General features: G+C 40.3%; 1 protein-coding gene and 1 long non-coding RNA gene across 4 annotated transcripts in view; one reads left to right on the top strand and one right to left on the bottom strand.

Moving 5' to 3' along the window:
* The window catches only part of dachb (dachshund b), a 116,278-nt gene extending 93,487 nt beyond the window's left edge, over positions 1-22,791 (top strand). Inside the window, exons 4-12 of the mRNA XM_047386623.1 lie at positions 3,952-4,167; positions 5,531-5,700; positions 6,207-6,312; positions 7,027-7,101; positions 10,681-10,781; positions 11,269-11,416; positions 11,529-11,699; positions 13,315-13,380; positions 21,229-22,791. Of these exons, the coding sequence (XP_047242579.1) occupies positions 3,952-4,167; positions 5,531-5,700; positions 6,207-6,312; positions 7,027-7,101; positions 10,681-10,781; positions 11,269-11,416; positions 11,529-11,699; positions 13,315-13,380; positions 21,229-21,266 (1,091 nt within the window). The 3' untranslated portion in view covers positions 21,267-22,791. The remainder of the gene's footprint in view (positions 1-3,951; positions 4,168-5,530; positions 5,701-6,206; positions 6,313-7,026; positions 7,102-10,680; positions 10,782-11,268; positions 11,417-11,528; positions 11,700-13,314; positions 13,381-21,228) is intronic.
* Positions 1,075-21,783, bottom strand: LOC124881121. Of its 3 annotated transcripts, XR_007041537.1 has the most exons (6): positions 21,646-21,781; positions 18,045-18,130; positions 16,017-16,121; positions 6,169-6,308; positions 2,469-2,496; positions 1,075-2,347 (listed from the first exon to the last, which is right to left on the bottom strand). It is a non-coding gene; the product is annotated as an uncharacterized LOC124881121 (long non-coding RNA). The 3 variants fall into 3 exon arrangements; XR_007041536.1 differs by lacking the exon at positions 16,017-16,121; XR_007041538.1 differs by lacking the exons at positions 16,017-16,121; positions 18,045-18,130 and having other exon boundaries at positions 21,646-21,783.
* Positions 22,792-25,971: the final 3,180 nt, after the last annotated feature.

Here is a 25,971-nt window from a genome sequence, read left to right as displayed (position 1 = left end):
CTCTAACCCAGGTGAATGTTTCTTCCTTTTCTGCCAGTTGGAAGCCGTTTCTGTGGCACGTTTAGAGTTGGACAGAACAAAAATTGGCCCTGCTCATTTCTGGACAGGCCCCATTTTTCCCTTCAGCGTGTAAAACTCTAGTCACAGTAGGACTCTGGCTGATTTTTTAGACATTGGGACGAAAAAGCTAAAGGTTTGAGCAACAAAATTCAAAGCAGATTTAGGTGCACCCAACTTAAAGACTAAAAAGATGTGGAAAAGACAAAAAAGTGACAGGCCAGGGGAAAACAAATGAGAGAAGAGACGGAGAAAGAGAGAGAACATCTGCCCATCTGTTTATTCTTCCTTTCTTCCCCGGTGTAAATGGCAGCAGAGATGAGGCCCAGCTGTCGTCCACACACACTGGGAATTCAGTAGGCAATAATAGAGAGAGACGGTCGCTAATTCAAACTAATGGAGGGAGATGAAGATGGATGAGAGGGAGAATGGTGGAGCAGAGGCAGAGGTGTGGAGGGTGAGAGAGGCAGGATTACAGAGAGAGAGAGAGAGAGAGAGAGAGAGAGAGGACGAGTGGCGGCGCGAAGAGAGACGGCCATTGAATACATTTTCCAGTCAAACAGAACGTTGTCATTGGTAATAATCAGGCCGAGTTAGCTGACACAGTGGGAGGCTTTTAATAATTTATTAAAGCTATAAATTTATCTGAGTCAGTTGTCTCTGCTGGCTGATAATCAGCACATTTAAAACGCTGATCAACTATAACAAACTGTTTTCTTCTAATATTGGCTGCATTTTCCTGCTATAAAAACAGTTAAAACTTGTTTTAGAGTGTAAAGCTGTGGAAAGGCAACTCTTTTTTGACCCGCCTCTGCATTCAAGTCCAGTGTTTAGAGACATCTGGTGGCTAAAACTAACAATCCCAACCAAATGTCCAGAACCAACACTTCGGCTTCTGTAGAAAAACATGGACAACAGACGTAGGGTTAGTGGTTTCTTTGTGTATATGTGGCGTTTTCTTTAGTAGGGGTCCGGACTGCGGTACAGATCTTTACTGAACGCCCCATCTAGACCCAGGTCGGTTATTAGAGTTTTATTGCCATTACATGTTTTCTTGTATTCACAGCAGGTTCTTTACGGTACTTGCAGTGATTTTAACCTTTGGATGTACACCTGGGAAAATACAGCTGGTTTGTAAAGAAAATCTGAATGAATGTTTATAAATCAAGAACTGAGACGCTTTGTCCTACAGAGTTAAGAGTCGGTTGGTTTCATAGTAAAACAAAGGGAGAAGTTGAACTTAGCAGTTTAGAGAGTTTCTACAAAATAAAACAGATAATTTGAGGAATTGGACCAACGAGAACCTAAAGAACAACAAATTAATAATCTAACTCAGGAGGGGCCAAAGAGGGCATTTACTGCATGAATTTAGATGATTAGAGATTATTCACATTTAGACCTTTGCGTGATTAAAGCGCCTGACCTCACTAAATTATAGAGATTATTTTACCTTCCTTACCGTCCTGATCACTGCTGTTTCTTTTGTCCCGCTTCTTTTAAACAACTGCTCTGACAGTAGATATGGGCAAGTTTCTCCACCGTGATTTAAAGAAAATAAAAACTACTTCTTATTGTTACTTTTTTTAAGTAAGTCAAAACATGTTAAGTAAAAACATAGATTTTTTCGGCTGTAATACAGAGAAAAGTATTTATTTCACTTCTTATCCCGCAGTGCTATTAAGTGTGGAGGGTACTGTTATTACTGTGTATTAAAACTTTTTTATTTAATTTTTTATTTAATTACTAAAATGTATCATAGAATCAAACAAAATTAAAATAAAGGTAAGTTTTACTAATTATTATCTTTTCCTTTAGCTAGAGGCATAGTTTTAATTTTCCGTTTACTATTTTTGTCGTCATTCAGCGTTAAAAATACATCCTGAAGTAAAACCTTTATTCTTTTTTCCCATTTAAGACATTTTGTGTTAATTTGAGTTTAAAGTGAGTCCGTTTAGTGGCCCATGATGTCATGAAACTGCACGAGGAGCTTAAAAATAGGTCCCATGAAACTTTTTTAGTGATTACGAACCTGCCGTCCATTATGGAAACTATATATAAACACCAGATCCGCTAAAGCTATGTTTATCGCACTCTTTTATCAAAGTGAAAAGTTTGATTAAAAATCTGTCATGAAGTCCAGGGAACCTGTCACAGAACCGACTCGACACACGGAACAGGTCATGTTAATCTGGTCTAAGGTGGGAGCTTTAAACCAGCTGATATCTCGCCTTGTTCAGCTCATGTGATGAATTACAGGAAATACCATCTTCTTTCTCTCTGGAGAGAACATCTGAAAAATGGTCCAGGAAGAGACTAACTCATTTAGGAGTAATAGAATCGAAAAGTGCAGAGATCAACATTAAAGTAGAGGAGAAAGTGGAAGCGGAGGTTAATGTTACTGACAAATTTACCTTCAGTTCGTTTGCTCTCCATTCTGCCCTGCATGGATGAAGAAAACATTATTTTAAAACAAATCAATAAAAAAAAAAGCTACAAATCTGACTATTATAATCAAAACAAAAGGAATTTACTCACATCTTCACATCTTTGCAATTTTTTCTAAAAATCTCTGACATCAAATTTAATTTAGGCTTCTTTCAAAAATTGGGTAGACATATTTATACATTTATAGAAGTATTTCAAAAGATTCAAAAACAAATAGAAATGATTTGGATCTTTCAAACTGTAAATAGGTTGTTGGTTTTGTAACCACCACTCTTGGTGTTCCTAAGTCACTCCCTACAAGTCGTCGTATAAAAATCAGAGCCACCTAAAAAGAGACGGGTGTCTGAAAGTAACCAATAAACCAGTCGGGTCCACAAAACTACACTTTATATTCTCGGAAATGGTGACAAGTAAAACAGCCTGGTTCCAGAAAGGCCCAACAAGTTCTGGAACGTAACTGTTTAGAAGTAACTTCATAATACCCAGCCTCAGGAGGTAACCTGGGAATTCTGGGAAAGTAACCAGATACAAGTTGCATTATAACACAGCCTTGTTGTAGAAAGTAGCCATTTGCCATCTGTTAGATCAAGAAATTAACCTTCCAGAACCTTAGCAATAGAAGTCACACCATAATACTGCCTGGGCCCAGAAAGTACCCTGTAGTTGTACAAAGTAACCTGCGACTCCCTGGGAACTTCAGGCTGTATTATACGGTTATATTCAATAAATCACGATTATTATTGAAAGTGAAACATTACACAGATTAATTCCATGCAGACTGATGTTTTCCAGCTTTATTTCTGACGATTATGATGATTTTCTGCTTGCAGATAATGAAAACACAACTTTTAAGATCAGAATATTATATCAGACCAATAACAAACCTTTAATAAAGAAATGTGGCCTTAATGAGGAAGTATGTGTAATACCTACTTAAAGGTTGTCATATTCAAAAGATACTTTTCAATCTGACTATTGAACCTCATCAGAACACATTTTCCCATTAATTATGAGTGGTAATAAAACACCATGAATGATGCATTTGAGTGCAGATAAATAACACGTTTCAGCTTGAAGCAGACATTCTGTTTGGAAAGAGAAGAAGTGGTTCCTAAAGTCTCTTCCAACAAAGCAGCCTGAAGGAATATTTTTCCAGTTCAGTGGGTCTTCCTTGGATTGCTTTAACTAGGTTAAAATGGCCATCTGGAGACAAACTGTTGTCCACCTCTGATCTAAGTATTAATGTGTGTGGTGACTAGTTAATGGTGATTACAGCCCAGAACTGAAGAGGCTGCCTTGATCTCTCTCTGCTGTGTCAAACCGTCTGGAGAACGTAGTGCTCTGCTATAGGTGAGGAAGGTAGATCCTGGTCATCCAGATCCTGTGTGACATTATGCCTCTGATGGTGTTCATCACTGATTGAATATAAATGTGTGCACCTCTACCCAGGAGGGAGTGAGTGTTCCTGGGATAAAGAGCGTCTGACCAGCCCTCCTGCTGGAGCCCACAGCGGAGGAGGAGGTGGTGGTGGAGCCCTGGCAGTTGGAGGAGGAGCTGGAGGAGGAGGAGGTGGTGCAGCAGGAGGTCCTGGGAGGGGGTCCACCTTGGGAGCTGTCAGTCAGCAGCAGCTCCAGCAGCAACAGCAACAACAGCTACTGGCCAACAGTGAGTATTCAGCCAGATATACATCCAGACTGATAACTGAGAACACACACATGGAGGACACACACACACACACACACACACACACACACACAGACAGACACACACACTTTCACACTGTGTGTTTAAAGGATGGCAATATTTGTTAATGTACGGCATTTAATCTGTCCCCATCTCCTGTATTACCACTCTGCCTGGATTAATCAGCACACACTCTACGAAATGACTCAATTCATCAACACCATACACACACACACACACACACACACACACACCCAGGTCACACACATATGGGCCGGCAAGCAAACAGAAACTCGGCCCTTTCTTTCTGCAAAAGTAATGTATTTGTACTCTCACACCGGTCAGCAGGAAGTGACAAACACTCACATTGATTGTTCTATCACTTCAGTCATCACGGCAACAGCAATCAGTGTTATTGTTTCATTGCAATGAAAGCAGCCCTGTGTGTGTGTGTGTGTGTGTTCATCTCCTCTTTAATGTGTCCATGGAGTGGGAGCTCCACTCTGAAAATCGGGGCCATTTTTAGGGCAATGGGGTCGTTAAGGTCATAGGTTGCTTCTTTTGACACATTAAATCTTTCAAATCATCAAACAATTTTTAATATCAAACAAAGACAACCTGGGTAATTATAAAACAACCAGACACTATGTGAAAACGTAATTGTTCCCTAATCCTAATTACTGCTTGTGCCTCATTTTGGCAACAATTGCCAAACATTTGTGATAACTGGTCTGAAGTATTTTACATCAATATGAATTACTTTAATTCAGCCACATTGGAGGTTTCAGAGTCTGACTGCATGTTTATGGTCACGCCACAGCATCTTAATCTGATTTAAGCCTGGACTTTAACTAGGTCACATTCCAGACTTGCCAGTGTGCTTAACGTCAAGGTCACAAACTGGTGACTGGACTTTCTCATTCAGGATTTCCAGCAGAAATCAAGGTTTCATCAATTACAGCAAGTTGGTTGGGTCCTTAAGAAGCAGAGCAGCCCTAAACCATCACACTACCACCATCTTATTTTTCACTGTGGAGATGATGTTTTTCTCTTGGAACTCTCTAATGGACGCCATTTTTGTCTATTTCGTATGTTTTAATTCTGAACCCGGACCTTAACTGAGGCATGTAGCTCTTTAGATGTTGGTCTAGGTGCTTCTGTGACCTTCTGGATAAAGCACTAATGCGCTCTTGGTATGTTAGCAACTGCTGGGAAGGTTCACCACTGTTCTCCATTTGTGGCTGTCAACGTGGTTAACTGGATTCCCAAAGCCTTAGTTGTAACCTTTCCAGGCGGAAAGTTTAAAATATTATCTGACTTTCTCCTCCTGTCCCCCTCGCCTCAGGGTTGGACCTGCCCTTCATGATGATGCCCCACCCTCTGCTGCCCATGGGGCTGCCACCTGCATCTGTGGCCATGGCCATGTCCCAGATGAACCACCTCAGCACCATCGCAAACATGGCCGCCGCCGCCCAGCAGATACACACCCATGTTCACCGTGCCCCTGTCATCAAGGTAACACCAGCAGAGCCCATCACACACGATTTCATTGAGAACTTTCAGTGGATGGTTTCTCTAGCGCAAATTTTGGGCTTTTATTGTATTAAATTTAGCTTAAGGACGTCTGTTATCAGTAACAAGAACTTTGATAAAACTTAAACTAATTTAACTTGTTTTCTTTGTAGAACATCCTGAGAGAACTTTAACAGTGATTTGGAGTATTAAGATTAAACCAAACTGAATTGATAAAAGTGCATCATTTTTAGATCGGGTTGACTAAAACCCATCATATCAGTTAGCCAGAACATTATGACCAGCTGAGGCAGCATCCAAACCTTAACAGTACACCATCATTATTATGAGAGGTTCCTTGAACTGTTGATCTTCTCAACTGATTAAAACAAAGGTCTGCTCCTTTCTCATTTTGACCCAATTAACTAAACTGTTGAGAGGAAATGTGTTTAGGAAGTTATTTCTCATTACCTTGTTGGTGTGTGACGCTCCTCTCTCTGTGTTTTTAGGAAAGGGTGTGTGACAGCCCCTCTCTGTCTCCATCTGTTGATGAAACTAACACTCCTCTGCAGTCGCAGCCCAGCAGCTCAGCCTCCAGCTCGCCTGAAAGACTGGGTACACACACACACACACACACACGATTTCACACTGAACAATAGTGTTCACAGCATTTGTGCTCTGGGTCAGTGGGAAGAGTGGTCGTCTGTCAATCAGAAGGGTCGAGAGGTTAAATCCAGCTTTCCTCTAAATGTTCCAGACACTGAACCCTAAGTTGCCTCCTATTGTGTTAGTGTTTGGGTGAATGGGACCCGCAGTGTAGAAACACCGTACGTTCACTTCATTTACCATTTTTTAAACGTAGTTTTTTCTACTTTATTGAAAAATGAACATTGAGAATATTTTTTTTTTCCTGCCTTTAAACACATCAGCAGGTTCTCTGATGGAGTTTAGTGAACGTTAGATAAAGTTTAGGGGCAGGGTGTGAATTATAGAACAGACTTGCTCATTAGAAACAGGAACTTCAATAAACTGACTGATACAGAAATTCTTCAGAAAATAATATTCAATAAAATTTCATTATAGGTGAGATTTCAGTATTTTTACTGAAGTTTAGCTCCATGTTTAATAAGAACCTCTTACCTACACCGAAGTACAGATAGAGGTAAGAAGGGATGAAACAAACGTGTGGGTGCAGAATGGATGTAAGAACTGACCCGGAGCCATTTTCTCACACACATATTGCACATATTTGCACACACAGTGTTTACACTCATATATACACACACACACACACTGGGATAATGACTGCCTGTGTCGTCTCTCAAACAGGATTGGTGTCGGGTGATGCTGATGTTGCACTGACCAACTCTGCTGCACCCATCAAGAAAATAACAAAGGACAAAGGTTGGGCCACACACACACACACACACACACACGCACACTTACTCCAGTGAGGATATTCCATTATCCACACTAATCTAAACCATCAACCATTTTCTTTGGACATCTGACAAATTGTCCTCACTTAGGAGGCCTTTTCTCATCCACTGTATCCCCACAAACACACAGATCAACACAAACAGAGAAACAGAAGCATCAGCCATTGATCAGCTGTCTCTGAACCATCAATCACAAAGAAGATGGATAGATAGGAGGGAAATAAGGTGGGGAGATGGAGTGAAGAAGGCATGGCTAAAAGGGGTCACCAGGTCATGCACTAAAAGCATGCTGCCCCCTCCCCTTTAAAGCCCTCTGAATTTTCATTCCTCTAACACATTCTGTTCATCTAATTTTTCACTCTGGTTCCACATTTTATCATCCATTCTCTGCAGACATCAGCAGATCAAAACAAAACATAAAAGCATCCATCTGTGCTTCAACCGATATCTTATGTGACCTGATTTATAAATATGATTTTTAAAATATAAGGAAAGTTTTATATTTATGAGCCGGTCTGGATTGATTCTGGACATGGGAAGTTTATTCGGGAACTGTTGAAAACTCCAACATGTGCGCTTTGCATCCAGCTCGACAGCGCTGGGCTCCAGCTGGAGAAAGAAAAACAAACTCCGCTGTAATATTTAATCAAGAGACAGCTCATCGGCATTTTACATTCACGAAAACAGCTAAATTAATTACTTACCCTAATTTGCAGCAAAGTTACATTTTAAGCTGTTATAAAAATAGAAATGTTGGAAATGCTGCAACATAATAAATGAAAATGAGAATTATTTACCTCACACATGATAACGGTCAACTTTACAGACCACAGCTATATATAATTACAACAAATCTCATTGGTATCTGAAAGCTTACTTTCCAAATGAGAAAACTGTGGTGACCGTTGTTCCATTCCTTCGTTAAATAACAGCCATGAACCTGTTTCTCAACCCTTAAACAGTTGATTACACCTCTTTTAGCTTTTCTAAACCTCCCAACCATACTCTGCACACACAGAATTAAACTGTTTACTCCGAGCTAAATAAATGATGTAAATATCGACTTGAACTGCTTATTAGATACTTAATTCCAGCACTTATTTCTTTAGATGCAAACAAGTAACCACAACCCCCGTGATCAATCAAACCAAGTAAGGTTTGATGAAACTGGTTTTATAAATGCCAGTATGATTTAAAGCTTTAGTTTTCGGATTTTAGAACACAACAAATATGATCTTAAGGCCCTAACAGATCCAGTACATATCCAATTACATAGAATCCAACTCAGTCCAACAAATCATGCACAATATAGTCAGATTCCGATCCAGTTACAATACAGTCAAATTCAACTCATCAGCTGGGTAATAGGTAGGTAACGGCAGTGAAGAAGAAGCTGTGGCTCCAACTCTGCTTCCTAGTCTAGACCCTGGATGGCCGACATTTTGGAGAACTAAAAAATTCTGCCATATTTCGAGAAATGAGAGCTGCTCTGTCAGAAGTGATGGATGCCGTCCTTCATCAGACCAGGTTTTCTTCAAGATGTTCATCAGTTAACTGTGAAGCTCATGATTTGCTTAGGAGACCACCTAGACAGCCAGCGGTTGAACAAAGACGTTTTAGAACGATTTGAATAAATTGGTTAGTGTCTCTTTAAAATGAAAGCTGTCGATAGAGCAGCTAAAACACACTCAACTCTTCCCTGCCCTCTTCCTTTCTATTCTTTCATTGATCCTTTTCCTGGATGGGATTTATCTCCCCATCTTCTGAAGTTTCTTGATGGGAAGAAAAAGCAACAGAACAGAGGAAAAAAACCAGCAAGGTGCCATTTGGTCTTATCTTCAAGGACAAAATTAAAATGTCAAAAAAGAGGAATTTTAGGAAAGTTAGAAGCCAGTTGGGAAGAATATCAGAGCCGATGTAAGAACATTGGTAAAGGTGGAAAAAACAAATAGAAAAAGTAAAGAAAGATGCAGCAAAGACGAGTTGCAGTGAGGAAGAAAATGAGTGAGTGTGTAATGGTGGAGTCGAGGGATGTATGGATGAAGTGGCAGATAGGGAGTGTGTGTGTTAGAGTGCATCTTAATCAGCGTTAATTTCACAGCAGAGTTAACCCAGTTGTCGGCGTGTTGGGCATTAAGGGATGAGCAGACACTGTGACGCGCACACACACACACACACCAAGGATGTCTTTAATCCTTGCCAATTAGTACCCCACATGATTGTCTGAATACTAACAACCTCTGAGTGTGTGCGTAATTGATTTCTGTGTTGCTGCTTTGCTGTCTTGTAACGTTAGTAAACTCAAACCTTTCATAAAGTTTACTGACGACGGCTACACTTCATGAACACCAGCCCGGTTCTAAAAGTGGAGACGATTCTCTGCCTTTTTACTCCACCTGTCTCTAACTTAAGACGGGGAATAAACCCGAAAGCTTTCAATTCAGTCATAATTTAATGCATCTCCGTGTCGCATCCTTTAATCACGTGTACAGTCAAGCCACTTAATACAAATCAAATTTGCTCAAATTGGACATTTTTCTTAAAAAACAAATGTTGAAATAATTAGCAGCATAACAGGGACATTATTCCTATCTAAACCAGGAGATCTACATGTTGAAATATTAATGAAAGTGTAAATATTTAAAGCTGTCCAGGCTAGCATTAACAAGAAATCAGTCCATAGACATTTACCTCAGCCTCCGTTTCATAATGTCTACCGTGGTTATTGTACAGAGCTCTGGCTGCACGAGGCAACAGCTTCGTTTGGGTTGAGCTGCGCACAGAAACTTTACCCACATCAACCTACACCGTCCACATATTTCCTTCAGTGTAGGAACCAAGGAAAATACGGAACCATGTAGGTGCAATGAGTAGAACCGTTGGGCAATAAAAAGTCACGGGTCGGGAGAGGCAGAGAAAAAATTGTATTTAGAGTTTTTCTGATTAGGAGGGAGTAACTGTACTGCATTGACGTTATTGTTCCCAATGATCCATGCAGTAAGCAAATGCGAGATCTTTCTATCATAAAAAAACTCCTTACTTAGCAGAATCTGAGTGATCCACTATATTAATACCTACCACTGTACTGGAGTAGAGCAGGTTCTACTCAAGTTTTACAAATTTGAAAATTTAAAATACAACTCTTTCAAGTCCTGCTCTACTGTACATCATGTTGGAAGGTGAGCTGCTTCTCCGCCTCATCCTGATCCTTCAGTTTGCGCTGTCGAGGTTTGTTAGTTTCAGGCGCTAATTTAAACACATCTTTAACCTCTCGTAGACAATCAGTACAAATTCGCCTCAAACCACCACAGCGACGCTGGGTACGCATACAGCTAATGCCTGTTGATTCATATTCTACACATAACAAGGATCACATTGGAAGCACTTTGCCATCATCTAACAGTTATGGCAAAATAGGCCTACTTTTGCAAAAAATAAAGGCTACATTTATACCGTATCTTTTATATTCGCTTCATTCAAATGAACAATCGCCACTTAATTTAGAAATTGGGTAAACGTATATTCTGTTCAATCCTTCCCACAGAAGAGTCCCCACTGGGTCAGAACCTGCCGCCAGGATTTCCTGCTCCCTTCCTGTTTGCTGACGGCCTGTCGTCAGTGGAGACTCTGCTCACCAACATACAGGTATGATGGTTTTACTCAAATCTTCTGCCCCTGGGTCCGTCATGTCTTCTGGATGTCTCTGTTTAATCACCAAGAAAGATCCACACACCAAACAGTAAGACAAGTTATCAAGCTCCACTTCAGTCGTTGGTATCGATCCTTGGAGGTTTTGGATCCTACAAAATGAGCTGATGACTGTCACCGTGTAGAGAGATGTCTGGGTTTCCCTCCCTGTTACCTCTAAGGTCTGACTTTGAATGTGGGTGGATCGCTAATTTTTGTGTAATGCTTTCAGTGAGGTCTACTTCTCGAGTCCTTTATTTCCGAAGTGCCAGCTTCATTTATGAAAGCTCACATCTTTGTGGGTTGCGGCCCACTCTGATGGGGATTTGTAGTCATCCTGAAGCAGTTTAAAGAGGGACTTGTTTTTGCTTTTAAATTGTGGAACTATTTCTTAACCATAACGCGACCCATGTTGCTTATTTCCTGTCCTAACATCTATGTCCAGGGCCTGCTGAAGGTGGCTGTGGAGAACGCCCGAGCGCAGGACAAACAGATCCAGGCCGAGAAGAGGGAGCTAAAGATGGAGCTCTACAGAGAACGAGAGATGCGCGAGAGTCTGGAACGACAACTCAACTCTGAGCTACAGAGCAGAGGTTGGAAATATAATCTGTTTCAAAGCTTCAGAGCTGGAAAAAAGGATCAGAAAGCACTGCAGTTGTTTCTTCTGTATCAGTGATGCTAAATGACAAATATGTCTTCATCCAGCTTCAATCCAGAAACGATTGAAGAAGGAGAAGAAGGCTAAGAGAAAGCTACAGGAGGCACTGGAGTTTGAGTCCAAGAGGAGGGAGAGAGTTGAGGACGCTCTCAAACACTCGTCTTCCTCCTCCCCGTCTCCTGAGCATCTGCACGCCGCCAACAACAACTCCAAGAACGGTACGACTTCAGCCTGTTCTTACCTTGAGAACCGCTGGCTGTTTACAAGCTGCTGCTGACTGAAGCAGCTCTGGAAGCAGAGCTACAAGCTGCTGCTGTTTTTCTTTATTCCTTCTAATCACAATCAGCAGTAAACCTGCATCTGTTTAGTACTTCAGAAAAGGACAACCAGCACAGTTTTCTTTAGTAATGCTGGACACTTCTCCAGATGTTCTAACTGTGGCGTTCCTGTCAGAGATGGAGGGAGAGTGGCTTGAGAGTGGAGGGAGTTTGTTCTTTTGTGTATTCTGTGGACAACATTGCTGCGCTGCCTCTGCATGGTTTCAGGTTCTATGGAGGAATCTCCTTTTTGTAGCCCAGATAAATCCTGCTGGACCTACACCTTCAGTGAGGTTTTTTTCCTCATTCAGCCCAAACTGAATGAGGGAAAAAATAATCACTGCTGGGGAATTATATTTGCACAGACGTTTCGGATGTAGAAATGCTGATAATGCCAAGCTCATTTATTGTGAGGAAACAACCTCCGGTAACTTTTAAAAACTTCCTCAACTTAAACAGGTAGTTTAGATTTTTGTTAGTGGGGTTCTGTTAAGAGCCTGTGAGCAGTAAATATTTTACCTGTAGCTCTGGCGGGGGGAGGGTGACCAGCACCCTTTCCAACTGCAGGTTCCCAACTACACTGTTAAAAGTAGTACTACCTTTAATAGGAGTGACCAATGGTGCTCGTTTATTTCCCACACCATGACTGTCACAACTGGCTATTAATGGTTCATAACAACCATCGAATGACCCCACTGATGTCTCTCTATATGACTTTAAGTTAACTCACAGCATCGTTACAAAGGCACTTCTTTTCAAGATAAAAGCCTTTCCTGTTTGTTCATTGAGAAATTCCTCATTCTGACTCCATTACTCTCCACTTTGTACCTTGTTCATTGATTTATAATTTAAAACATTCCTTTAAACTTGTTCACTGTTTAGACTTGACAACAAAGATTTTAAATGCAGATTTAGCACATTGTCTCCTAATAATCCCGCCACTCCTTGAACTTTCAGTAAGGAGAATAAAAGACTCCAAAGACTTCATTGTTGAGGAGTGGACAGTTTAAAATAGGTATCAACTACATCATTATATTTCAATTAAAATAAAATTCTTGCATATTAGAAAACCCAAGGCCCTCCCTTCCTAAAATGCCTTTATTTTCCTGGCATGCTGACATGTTTTGGCCCATTACATCGGTTGCAACATTTCTTTCTGTGTGGGCTGAAATATTCAAAAACATGAAAAAGCATCTGTTTTTACACAGATTTAAAAGGCCCCTGCAAGAACATAATACACCCCTCACTGCTGCTGGTGACTGATAAAACCTCATAATGGTCACTAATGAGCACAAGTTAAATCTACAAAGATAATGTTTAATGTTTTTAATGTTCTGGCTGATCTGGGTGTAAAACATTCAAACATAAACTAAGTGGCTCCTGGTGTTTGTTAGAATTCGTAACTTCCTTAGAGGCTCGGTTATCCGTGTGGAACCAGCTCACAGTAACAAGGTGCTTTTGTTTTTTTATTGGCCGACCCACTGAGACTCTGTCTTGTCTCTGTGTTTCATACCAGACGCTGCTATAGCCGAGGACAAACCTGAACTTAATGGAAACCAGCAAGACAACGGCGCTGTACAAGGTGCAAATAACACAACACACACACACACACACTGTCACGTATTAACAGATACCATACTGTACATGAGTATGTTCAAAGACACACAAACACATGGTGGGCACATGTGTGTCAGGGGCCCCATTTAGATTAGTGGAGACATTAGGCAGACATCATGGCCTCCCTTTGATGTGTACCTCAGGAGACACAGATGTGGCGCGTCTTAAAATATTTTATTTAGCTTATGAGTGTATTTAAAGGAGTTGTTATGCCATTTTTAAACAACAACGAGGCACCGACTAGTTGCTGCTTTCAAGGTATCCAGTGGTTGGAAAAGTTTACCACAGTAATGTTTAGATTGAGCTCAAAATACTAACATACTGTGTTTGTTTATCAGCAGCCCTGGTAAACGTGTGTAAAAGCCTTAAAACTAAAGAAATATTTAGACTCCACCTGTGGCACTGCACAAGGTAGGAGCTTAGAGAAGCATCTTTGAAAGTTCCTTTTAGTACAATCTCTCCAGATCAACCAGAGCCCTGGGTCTTCATTTATGGTCCCTCCTCTTCAGCTCACCCCGCAGGTTTTCTACAGGATTTAGGTCTGAGCTCAATCTTGGTCTCATCTGATACTTGTCTGGTTCCAGATAAAATCCCACTAGAGTTCACTCCACGTTTATGTTTGTAAGTCCTTGGCATGAAGATAACGTCTAACAGTGATTTATTTACCTTCCTCACAGTCTTCCTCGCTCTGCGTTAGTGTCCAGCCTAGTGGCCAAAAGTAATGGCGCATATTTACACCAAAACAAAGTCATTGAATTCTAATCTGGACTTCCTAAAAAATGTGTTTAAATTTGAAAAGAAAACCAGCAGTAAAAGTTTGAGGCTGTTTGCACGTCTTTCTAAGGGCTTGAAAGGGACATTCAGACTGCAGCCTGTATGACAGCAGTGATGCTTGTATGTGGGAAGGTTGAGACGAACTTCCAGTTTAGCTTACATTAAAGAGATGTAGAATACATATGCCAACGCGAGTCCTCTCAGGTACAGTAGGGATGTGTGTGTGTGTTAGTATGCATGTGTTGTCGCCTTTCCACCAGCTGTGCTCAGTCCTCCCTGACATTGAAAACCTTCACCTGAAACTCTGCGAGCGTATAACATCTATACACACACTCACACTCTGTAGGTGTGTGTTTGATCCACAGACTTGTGAGACAGGGAGCTCTAATTAGCTCTCACTCCTCTTTAGACCCCTTTTAGATCCCCCTCTCTTCTGCAAGCCAAGCACTACGACACACACACACACACACACACCTGATTTCATTAATGTTGATTGGCCCAGTAGGACCCCTTTGCTGCATAGCTCTCTCTCTCTCACACACACACTCATCCCTCCTGCCATAAAAGCATTTTGCACCTACGGTGGTTTCGCTTCACACACACACACACACACACACACACCTCCCCTGCCTCTCACCTTCTACACTCTTAATTAACGAGTGAGGAGAAAACTGCTGAATACAAAGAAAGACATTGCATTACAATCAAAAAGAGAGAAGGAGAAAGAAGGGAGCAGAAAAGATGAGAACCACAGACGAGAAAAAAATGGGAGAAGAAAGATGAAATAAAAATAAAAATATACATATATCTCAAAAGAGGGACATAAGAACCAGGGAGGAGGAAATAAATGAGGGTTCCTGGGGGAAAAAGGCAGGAGGAACGTTCTGAAGAACTCCTGAGGAATTATGAAAAAGAAAAATAGTTTTGTGAAGAGGAGGAATGACACTAAAGAAGACAACAGAGATGAACACTGACCAAAGAAAGAAAGCTAATGAAGATGACCTGAGGAGGAAGAAGAGGCAAGACAGAGAATAAATAAAATGGAAGGTGTAGCTGTAGGAAGAGGAGGGTGGATATCCTGGGACAGAGTTGAAAAATGCGACCTTGTTCTGAGACCTGGTGACATTTACTCCACCCTGCTGATAGACTCCTAACGAGGCAGGTCAGCGTCATTTTTAACCAGGACACCAAACACACACACACACACACACTGGGCAGGAGGTACATTTTAGTGACACATGTGAGGAGGAAAGAGAAAAAACACACATCCTAAATAGAAACACACCAATGAAGAGATGGGGAGAAAAAACATGAAGTAATAGGAATAAAAATGTAAATCCTTTCTCTTCCGCTGTGATTTCGTTGTTCTACATACAGGTACACAACCATCCTGAAACTGATACCAACAGTCTGATTAGATATCAATAAACTCAATTACTCCATCTTTTGAGATGTGATATCACCTACACCAACATGTGGTTGGAAAATCATAGAAAAAGAATCATATTTACATTTGTTTTGGGTAATCAGGGGGTAGTAACACCTAGATAATATGGGAACGTTGAGCGATCACACTAATGGAGAGCTACCAAGAAATCAGCTGGAAACTGAAATCCAGGTTGACTGATGAGTCAAAAATCTGATCTTTTTCCAATGACTGAACACACCATATGTAAGCCTACGCACTATCAGGTCATGCTGACCACACTCTTCAGCGCTGAAGCTGTTGCTGAAGGAAGAGAAAATAAAATACGGCCACATTCAGTACTATTGAGGAGTTTAAAATGAAGGGTAAAAAGTGGAAGAAGCCATTTAAAAGCAACCCACCTTCTACTAAGGCGTGGTGTCTTCCTCATACAGGCTGCTAGACCAGAGAGCTGGACTTCAGTGGGTGCTGGTTGTTTTACTCCTTTGCTTTCGTTAAAGAACATCCTATAGTTGGAAATGTTGGCAACCTTTTTTGAGCTTTCAGAGTTAGATTGAAGATAAACATTTTCTAATAAATACATATTAATACGGTTTAGTAATGTTAACTAGTTGCTAATATAAGATTCAGTATAAATACGGTTTTATAACAACTCTTATTTCTGTGTGACATCAATATAAGTGATGACTGCTCGCACAAGAAAGGCTGTTAATTATATTTTTCAAAGACAAATTGAAGTTAGCTAAGAACATTGTGAACAGGTCAAAACTTTCAAAAAAACAAACAGACATCAAGTATTGGCCACAAATCTCTGATCAGAGCATCACTGACTAACAAGAAGATGCCTCCTGGATATCATGAGGGATGGAGTTTAATTTGTATTTTTAATGGAACCTGACAGTCTGGTGTAAATCATGCCTAACCACAGCTGACACACTCAGGTGCTCCAGGACTTGGACTCTACTCACCCTGCATTACTAGTTCAGTGACTAAAGAGATTTGCAGAGTCGTATGAAATCAGTTTATTGTTCGTTCTAAACTCTGTTTCATAATGTAAACTCAATTTTGCACCTAAAAGGTGGCAAATCGGATGAATTATTGTTTATTTTTGTCACTGAGGACTTTCTGGACTTCATTCACTAATCCAACGAGGGGTTCACTAGTTTTGAGAAAGCTGTTAAGTTCTAAGGTCATATCTGTATAATTCGTGCCTGACTCAGACCATAAGGCTGCAGAAAGCTGTCAATAAGCGAGCTTCTGACTTCTTCTAAGGATTTTGCTTCTCTGTTTTAATAAGACTTGTTGATTGTTCGGTTCTTAATCATATGTGGACAAAAACCGGGAAGAGTTGTTCTCTAATCTTGGAATGGTTAATAACTAGCATGTAGGTAGGAACTTTTTAATCCCAGGAGGGAAATTGTTTTGTCACAGTTGGATGTAAGAACAGTTTGTGCAAGAGCATAATTTACAAGATTTAAGCGGTATATACAATATACTAAAGAGTTACATAATGGTTAAAATGAGGAAAAATAAGTGTGAAATTTACATACAGTATTTCTTTACAAATGACAGCATGCAGTGTTGTACGTTGTACAGGGTCAGACTGTATGAGGCCATAGGATATACGCCTTGGCTGAGCTGTAGCAGTCAACACATTCTCTCTTTCATGGTGAACATAAGCGTAAAAGTTAAAACCACTCAAATCCACAAATTTAAAATGTATTCCTTTTTATTAGCAAAGTTCTAAAATTCCAATCGTGTTGTCAGCATTGCCAACATCATGGATCCTAGCTTGTACTCCAGAAATGGTGAAAACCATTAATTTGTCTCGACACGGTCAGCTAAAGACTTCAGTTGACCTCCAAGAGTCACCTTACATTCGATTTAGAAATCTACTAAAATTCCGCTTTTTTCGACGTCTATAGGGGTTTCAGAGGTTGCGCATACTTTTTTCTTTGAGATACAACAATCAGGCTTTGACTGACCAATACTGATTTCAGATTCTCTTTGCCCATTCAATCTTCCTTCTAAGGACTTTATTTGCATTAATTTCATTTAATCAAAAAATTTAAACTAAAAAACATTCAGCTTGAAAGTAAAATATACTCCAGATGGTCTGATAGAGGTTTACATCCAACAGAAGATGAAGGGATTACAAATCAAAGCACATCCTTTCTGTGATTTTTAGTGAACTCAAAGAACCTGCTGGTTATTGGAGTATTAACAGACTGAATAAAGCGTTTTCAAGCGTTTAATGAATGGGATGGAGTTGGAGGGAATCTGATTGCTTAGTATTTGACCTGGCTGTTTGGGACATTGCTGCATATTCTCAACTGAAAATGTCACAGCAGAACATTGGTTGAAAAACCAACGTTCATTCACATGAACAAGCTGATGTTGTCTCATAAAGAGAAGTTTTCCCTTCATACCTTTCCTCCTCTTCCTCTGCCATGTGGGATCTGGACAGACTGCATGCAACGCATCAATGAGAGGTCCTCCTTAATGATAGTAAAACCTACACAGGCAAGCAGATGATGGGCAGACATTAAGCGAAAATTCACAAAGATTATCTTCTCTTTCAATTTTGAGCTGCTGTTGACTGAAAACATGATATCTGATGTGTTTGTTGGATTTTTTATGGACCTAGTTTGTGCTCGTTTCCAAAAATAAAAGGATCATTAGCTGAAGCCCTGACTGTCCTACAGTAAAGTCATGATGAACCTGGGCGCCGATGTTCTGGTATTTTTAACTAGAGGAAAGTTGCAGATTAGAGTTTTAAGGTCAGTACTGAGGGGATTGTCACCGCACCTCTTTAAGTTTCGGAGCAGTTTTTAAAAACCTGCCTGTAGGGGAAGAAAATGTAAAAGAGGGCAGAAGAGGACAGAGAGAAGAATGGGCCGGGATAAAAATAAGAGGACAGGAGGGAGCAAAGAGGAGGTAAAGAAGAGGATGGGTTAGAAGACAGGGATGAAAGGAGGAGAGGAGGGGGTTTGAATGGATTGTGGAGTGATAAAAATAGGGTAGGACAGGAGATGAGAGGATGGACAGGAGGAAAGGCAAGGAGTATGAAGGAGGAAGTGAACATAAGATGAAAGAGAAAATTTAAGAAAGTTTTTTATTCCAAGGTGTAAGGTCTTATTCATATCTTTGGGAAGAAAAAAGCAAAGTGAGGAGGTAAACGGATGACAACGAGCATGAGACGATGGTGTTGAAGTAGCAGAGGGCAGGAAAAAAGATAGAAATAGGAGGGAGGGCAGGTTTATGGTTGCTGTTATGCAGAAATGTAAACAGTTTGCAACGTTCGCAGAAAACAATGACACCGCGGGGAGAGGAAGGTGTGCGTGCGTCTCTGTTGTATGTATGAGTGTGTTTAATGTGTGGGTGGGTGCAGCAACAGCACTACAGGGAGCGGAAGGAGAGCGACGGAGGTGAAATGAGAGCAAGAAAGAAGGGAGGGAGGAGGAGTCCACCCTGGCAAAACTGGGGATATGAGATTTCTATCATAAACGGATACTGCATAAAGGGAGAACAAGAGGAAAACGACTTCCTTTTTAAATAATCATGATCAGAGTTCCTGTGCAGATAAGCTCGTTGGATTTACTCTCAAAACTTCATTTATGAGTAAAGCTAAAGGAGTCAAGAAGTATGTCAGAGCAAAATAGAGGAACACTTTATTTTGCAGATAGATTGTATAAATTGGACCTTAAGGGTGCCACCTTTATGTTACTGTGCAATTTTTCACATTTTCATGTAAACTTGTTTAGTTCTGCAACATTTGTCCTAAAATCGTGGTTTTACTGCTGCCCTCTTTGGGTTGAATGTTGGTTACTGCAGTTGAATTTTCCTATTGGTTCAAACAGTATAGCTTGGTACATGTCTACATCACAGACCCGCGTTCAGGTGTAAAACCGTCTCACTCAGACACACGTCCCCGTAGCGAGTCAGGAGCTGGACCTGCAAGCATTAATTATATTGTTTTATGCTTTATACCTTCAATCATCAGCTTTACATGAGATAATATGTAAACCTTCCTGAAGTTACTGCTTTGAACGTTAGCCCATGTTACCAATAATGCTGCTAACATCACTTTGCCACTCTGGACCCGTTCTGTCCTCCAATGCCTCGGCTGAGCCAGCGCCCCAATGGATAAGGCTCAGGCCCGCTGGCCTCCGTAAAGCCTCTCTTAACCTCTGGTGATGAGGAGGATGAAGAATCCTCCACGTCATAAGATGTATCCATGGCGAAACTACTAGCATTGCTCTGTTCATTCTCCAAGTTTCAATGTGTCAAATTAAGCTAGCTGCTACTTTCCCTCTTCCTGACCACACCCCTGCTTAACCCCCTCCTCTCATCCCCACACTTGGTCACGCCCATCAGTGTCTCTTGGCACCGCCCCCTTTGGTGGCATTAAACACATTTCTCTATTCCCAGATTCACTACTCTACTGCTCGTTATGGGGCGCTAAACATGTTAGTGTGGAAACCGAATTAAGCAACTGAAGAGAACGCAGATGGAATAACAGCAGAAAGCTATAAAAACCGATGCTATTTTAACCATACCAACAGATGAGTGTGTAATGAATAAATGTGGACCTATTGCAGCATTGTGATGTTATCATAAGTAATGCCATGAGATAACTTGTGAACTTCTTCCCAAATTAGACAGCTTAAAGGATTCTAGCAGTGTGCTAGATGTTTTTAATTGATTTAATTTTAGAAGCAAATTTATCAATGAGTTGCATCAGAACAGAGAGGATGACAGCTAGCGATAGCTTGCAGTTTCTGCTTATTCCTCACTCAGAGATCCTCAGCAGAAGCGAGATGTGTTAGCCATATATGTGTTAGCCACACGATAAGCGTTCAACTTTTCAAACCCCCACGCTGCCATTTCAGCCCTTCCTGCTTTCATTTTGTACCTATAAAGCAGTTTTATACCAGTGTGCTCAACCCTACTGTACATCAGTTTATTTCCTTTGGATTATAAGTGTTGTCAATTCAATATGGAGATAAAAATGCTAAAATCTTGTACTTGTAAATTATATTCTTTCAACTTTATAGTCTACCTTATTTTCATTGATTGTAGTCCTGGTCTCCTTTTAGTCCCATCAACTCTTATAAAATATTAACTTATGACCAAAATCAGTCAGAGTGAGCTCTTGCTGACAGATAAAAGTTGCCTAACCACATTTGAATGTAGCAGAGCGTGAGTATATAATAATAAATTATTCAAAATTGTTTGTTCTCAAACAAGGACAAAATCTGTAAGGCAGGTACAAATCAACACAATAGGAATGAAACATCCTCAGGAAAACGTCAGGAACAAAACAACCAAAACTGGTACAGGAGCAAAATGACCAGCACCATGAGTCAGATAGTGATTTCTGTTAAACTGGTTGAATTTAAATATACGCACCATATATTTTCCAGATAAGATAGATGATTACAGAAAATCTACAAACTTATGCAGAATACAGCGAGAACAGAAGGTGAAAGTTTAAGTCCACGTCGAGCTGCATGTATGAACAGAGAAAAAACAAAAAGTATTGTTTCAACTAAGATAATGAATTGGATTAAATCCCTCTGGGTTCACCAAGTTCTTTGTGTTTTTCTCCAGAGTCCCGGCCGTTCCTGAAGACCCCCATGATGTTCTAAAATGAAGAGGACTCCACTTCTAGAGCCGACTAACCTTCCTCCCCTTCCTGTACAAACCCCACCAGCTGATTTCCATGAGAACTTCAACATCCACTGGATTATATCGTGACAACAGACTCTTTTTCACATGGCTACAAAACAATGAGACTACTAAGAGACACACTGGACTTGTTTTAGGGGTTCTCTTCATTCCTCTTTTTAGACGAACTTTACTCCATTCATTCCCGATTTTCTGAATTTATTCCAAAACCTTTTTCCTCCCATTCGTTTGGGAAACTGATCGATACATCGTCATTCCTCAGAAAAAAAAGCTCCATGAGGAAAACGGAACGACCACAACCTCTCCACCCATGTTTGGAAAAGAAAACATGAGACGTACCTCTGATTGGACAGACTGACAGAAACAGTCCAATTATGTGATCTGATCTGCAGGAGTAGACTCTTTCGGATTGGTTCTGACAAGACGGGTGTGGTTGTATGAAAATAGACTCGACCTCATTGGCTGAATGTTGGATCCGCCTATCAGCTCAGAACTGCAAAATGAAAAAGGATTTAAGTATAAAAAAGAATAAATAATGATGGGAAACACTAAAGAAGAACTGAAGGAAAGCAACCTTGGAGACCATCTGGGCCTCCATATCTTGTTTTCCATACAGGGACTAGAGAAACGCATGGAACAACTTCTGTTGTCGTTTGGATAATTTTACACTTTGAACTCTTCATCCTCTAATAAAACCATTTCTGTCTCTTTCTTTTCTCTTCACATTAAACGACTCTTTCTAAACACTACTGCTTTTTTGCATGACTCCTCTCTGACTTGTTTTCTCCTTCTATCTGTTTTTATCTCATCATTTTCTCTATTTCTCTACAGGAAGCAACACTCTGAAAATGTTGGGTGCAGCTTTTCAATGTATAAACTATTTTCTATTCCCCTTAAAAATGTGGAATCAGTTTCTGACATGATGCAAAACTTTAAATAATTTTTACTACAGTGCAGTGATTTTTAAACACAGTCTCCTCCCGAAGGTAAATTCTGCTCCTTGATGTTGAACCTTTTTCACATTTTGTCCTGAAAGCAGAAAAACGTCAACAGTTTCTGGTGTTTGTCTGATTAAAACTGGAGAACGCTTAAACTGTCCAACTTCTTTTTGATGATTATGGATTCTAAAAAAAAAACCAAATCCTTATTTTCTGCAGGCGTTCAAATCAAGCACTCCTCATGAAAAAACCTTTTTCTCATTTCCTAGATTTTCAGACCTACTCTGAGTGCAGACTGTTGTGTTGAAGCTTGGTTTATTCCACTGTGTGTTTTGTTCATTTGTTGATTACCTTTTCCAATGTGTAAGGGATGAATGAGGGAGGGGAACCGGTCAGGGTGGGTGGGGCTTTAGGTTAAAGGGACATTTTGTGTAGATAGAAACAACATTCAGCTTTTCGTTTTCGTTTCAATTTCTCCTGATGATCTCTCGGTCTGTCACTGTTCTCTGGGTTTGAAATGACTGCAAATATACAGTATTATAATGAACTATAATGTCTTGTGGTGTTTTATGCAAACTAATCAATTTCATCGCGGAACATTTTGCTTAGATATATTATTCACCGTAGAACTGGTACCGAAGAATCTTGGATGCTGTTTAAATATTCAACCATTGATGTTACAAGAACAACTAAGACAAGCAGAACTCCTCTGATCCCTTGAATAAAGTCACATTTCAACATTTTTCTGCAGTATCTACCTGCCTCTATTGAGATGGATGGGTCCGAAGTAACACGGGTCATGCATGTTACAACTTAAACGGAGCAAAGGTATTGCACTCGGAGCTCACCACTGAAAGGAAGACAGACCACTGACAATAATCAGAGTCCATTAGTGACTTAAAACACCATTTTATATAAAAAACATATAGGATGAGCTGCTTTTCAGTAAACTCCACAAACAGACCCAGACAAAGTTCAAAATTGGGGTTTATTACTAATTAGGTGAAGGAAAGAAAATCAATCAGAAACATCAGGCAGCAGGTCAGTGCTCAGACAAAACAGGAAATTGGTATTAGGGGTAGTGGAAAAAACATTTCTTCTTTGGATACATCGAGATGTGAACATGGAAGATTATGAATCGATAAAGCTAGATTAACGTTAATTGATAACATAATTTTGAGGTAAACAAAGGGTAGAACTGCACTTGGAAACCACAGTCAATCTGAGGACCATCAATCCAGCAATATCAAAGCTCCCCCTAATTCAGAAAAGGCAAAACGAAAGACAACATTAATTGCATTTTTGACCGGAAAGGATTTGCAACCTTCAACAAGGCTTTCCTCTATTGAGTTCTCTGTGGATAGACCAAAATAAAGTCATGGAGTCACTAAACGCAGGTAACACGTGATCCATGGGCTGCCATTGCCAGGGAAGATATGAATAAACTCTAAAAGAAAGCAGCAGAGGAATGGTAGTAGGGCTGCACAATATATTGCAAATACATCATTATCGCAGTATCAGTGTGTGCAATATTCTTATGTTTGTGTAACATTCTTGGCTAATATATTTCAGGTGTTACCCCCTGTATTTTTCATGCTAATGCAATGTTTAGCCAGTTGGACAGAGTCTCACTGCAGCAGATGCTCACACTGGACACTAATGACATCGTCTAAAATGCTAAAGGTCACAGAGTGATGGAGGCACGGATGAGAAAGAGGAAGGTTGAAAATCTTTTGCACGTTATATTACAGGATTCCTAATATAATGCAGATTCTTAAAGAGGATTTGCTATTAGTTACTAATAAAGTGAGAGATTGTGGACTCATTATTTATTGGTGAATACAGACAACTGTTTATTAGTTCAGAATTTGCTCCAGAAGCATCATTTCTTTTTCATCTGAGCTGATGGCAGAATTTATTGTTTTCTTATTATTTTGCCTGAGGTAATATTTTTGTATTTTTGTAGAAGATAAAAGGTCTAAAGCCCTCGATTATCAGAAGACTCCAAGATAAGTTTAAGCGCATTCTTTATAGCAGTTGTTTAAACAACTTGGTGCTTTACTGCAGCCTAGTGGTGGTAGTGGGTCATTACAGCCAGGGGGCAGGAGAACAGTCATTCGTGCTATTTAAGTTTGCCTGTGGTAACATTTGAGCCGCTCCACAGGTAAAGCTCATGGGCGTGTCCTTCACGCTAAAATGTTTCTCAAAAAAAAAACATTTTAAAAACGAAATATTTTCATAACTATAATAGTGATCTACTTTATATACCACACAGTGTTTGAATGTGTATATCAATAAATATTTGAGCCGTACGCCGGAAAGCTGCCATTTCTAGATCCCTCTTGAATGCACGCATGATGTTGCTTTATTGTTTAACAGTCCGTTACCAAACACATCATCAGCATCTCCTTCCAACCTGTTATTTTTTCCAGGATGCAACACTATCTGCCAGCGAGGTTAAAGCATTTATACGCTGATATTCCAGATCTCCACCTACTGATGATGGGTTTCATAGTAAAGTATTTGGTGAACACTCATACACGGAGAAGCCTGACAGTAAACGCACACACACGTGGTCTATGTTCCATTTAGATAGTATATTTACTCTGCATTAGCAGCTTAATGAGGTGAGGCCTTTCCCTCCCCCCCTTACTTTCTCTTTAATGGATCTCTACCTCTTTCTCTCTCTATATTTGTCTTTTATTCACTCTCACATGTCACGCTCCTCTCTCTCCTCTGTTTTCCTTTCCCCCCTTTTACAATCATCCCCACTGTCACTCTTTTGACCTTTGCTTTTCATTTTTCCATCCTGAGTTTTTATCTTGTCTCTCCATCTCTCTCCGTTTACCAAATGGCTGATGTCACTTTTTCCATTTTCCACTAATGGAAGCAGAAACACTGAGCGATGGACGGCAGGGAGGAACAGCCCCAGATGAAGAAGGATGGATAGAAAGAGAAGGAGGCAACAAGGAAGGCAGAAAAGGTGACAGTGTGGGAAAAGAGATTGAGGAATCCAAGGGTCAGCACTGGATGAAGTAAACAAATGGGATGAGGGGCGAGAAGGCAGGAAGAGGAATACCATTTTAAAGTAATGTTATCACAAGGAAAGTGCAGGCAGCTTTAGTTTAGAAATTATGTAACAGGAAGCAAATATTTCTTTAACTGGTTTATTTTACACATAAACTGATAAAACAAATGGCTAATTAGTGCATCCCACTAAGCTGGTGACACATCTCCATCTTGACACCACCCACAGTGAGAATAATATGCCAAAAACAATCATCTCCAACTGTAACTGTTAACATTACTTCAACAACTACTTCACTGTGTCTTATTTGGGTTTTATGATGGACCAACACAAAGTAGTGCATAATTGGGAAGGAAAATACATCGTTGTCAATTTTCAACATTTTTTCTGAAACAAAATGTGTAGCTGACCTTTAGTCTTCACCCTCTCTGAGATCCAACTTTAGCTGCTATGACAACTGCAGGACATGTGGGGTGTGTCTCCAACAGCGTTGGACATCTAGAGGCTGAAATTGTCCCCCAGTCTTTGCTAAAAAGCTCAGATTGGATGGAGAAGATCTGTGAACATCAATCCTCTAGCCTTGGCACAGATTGTCACTCAGATTTGGGTTTGGACTTTGACTGGGCCATTCCAACACATGTAGCCCAGGCTGTACGTTTAAGGTCAGACCTCCAAGACTTTTGCAGCTTGAAGCAAATT

This window comes from Girardinichthys multiradiatus, chromosome 14 (assembly GCF_021462225.1).
Source record: "Girardinichthys multiradiatus isolate DD_20200921_A chromosome 14, DD_fGirMul_XY1, whole genome shotgun sequence".
Classification (NCBI taxonomy): domain Eukaryota; kingdom Metazoa; phylum Chordata; class Actinopteri; order Cyprinodontiformes; family Goodeidae; genus Girardinichthys; species Girardinichthys multiradiatus.
This window is presented reverse-complemented; position numbering and strand designations above follow the sequence as displayed.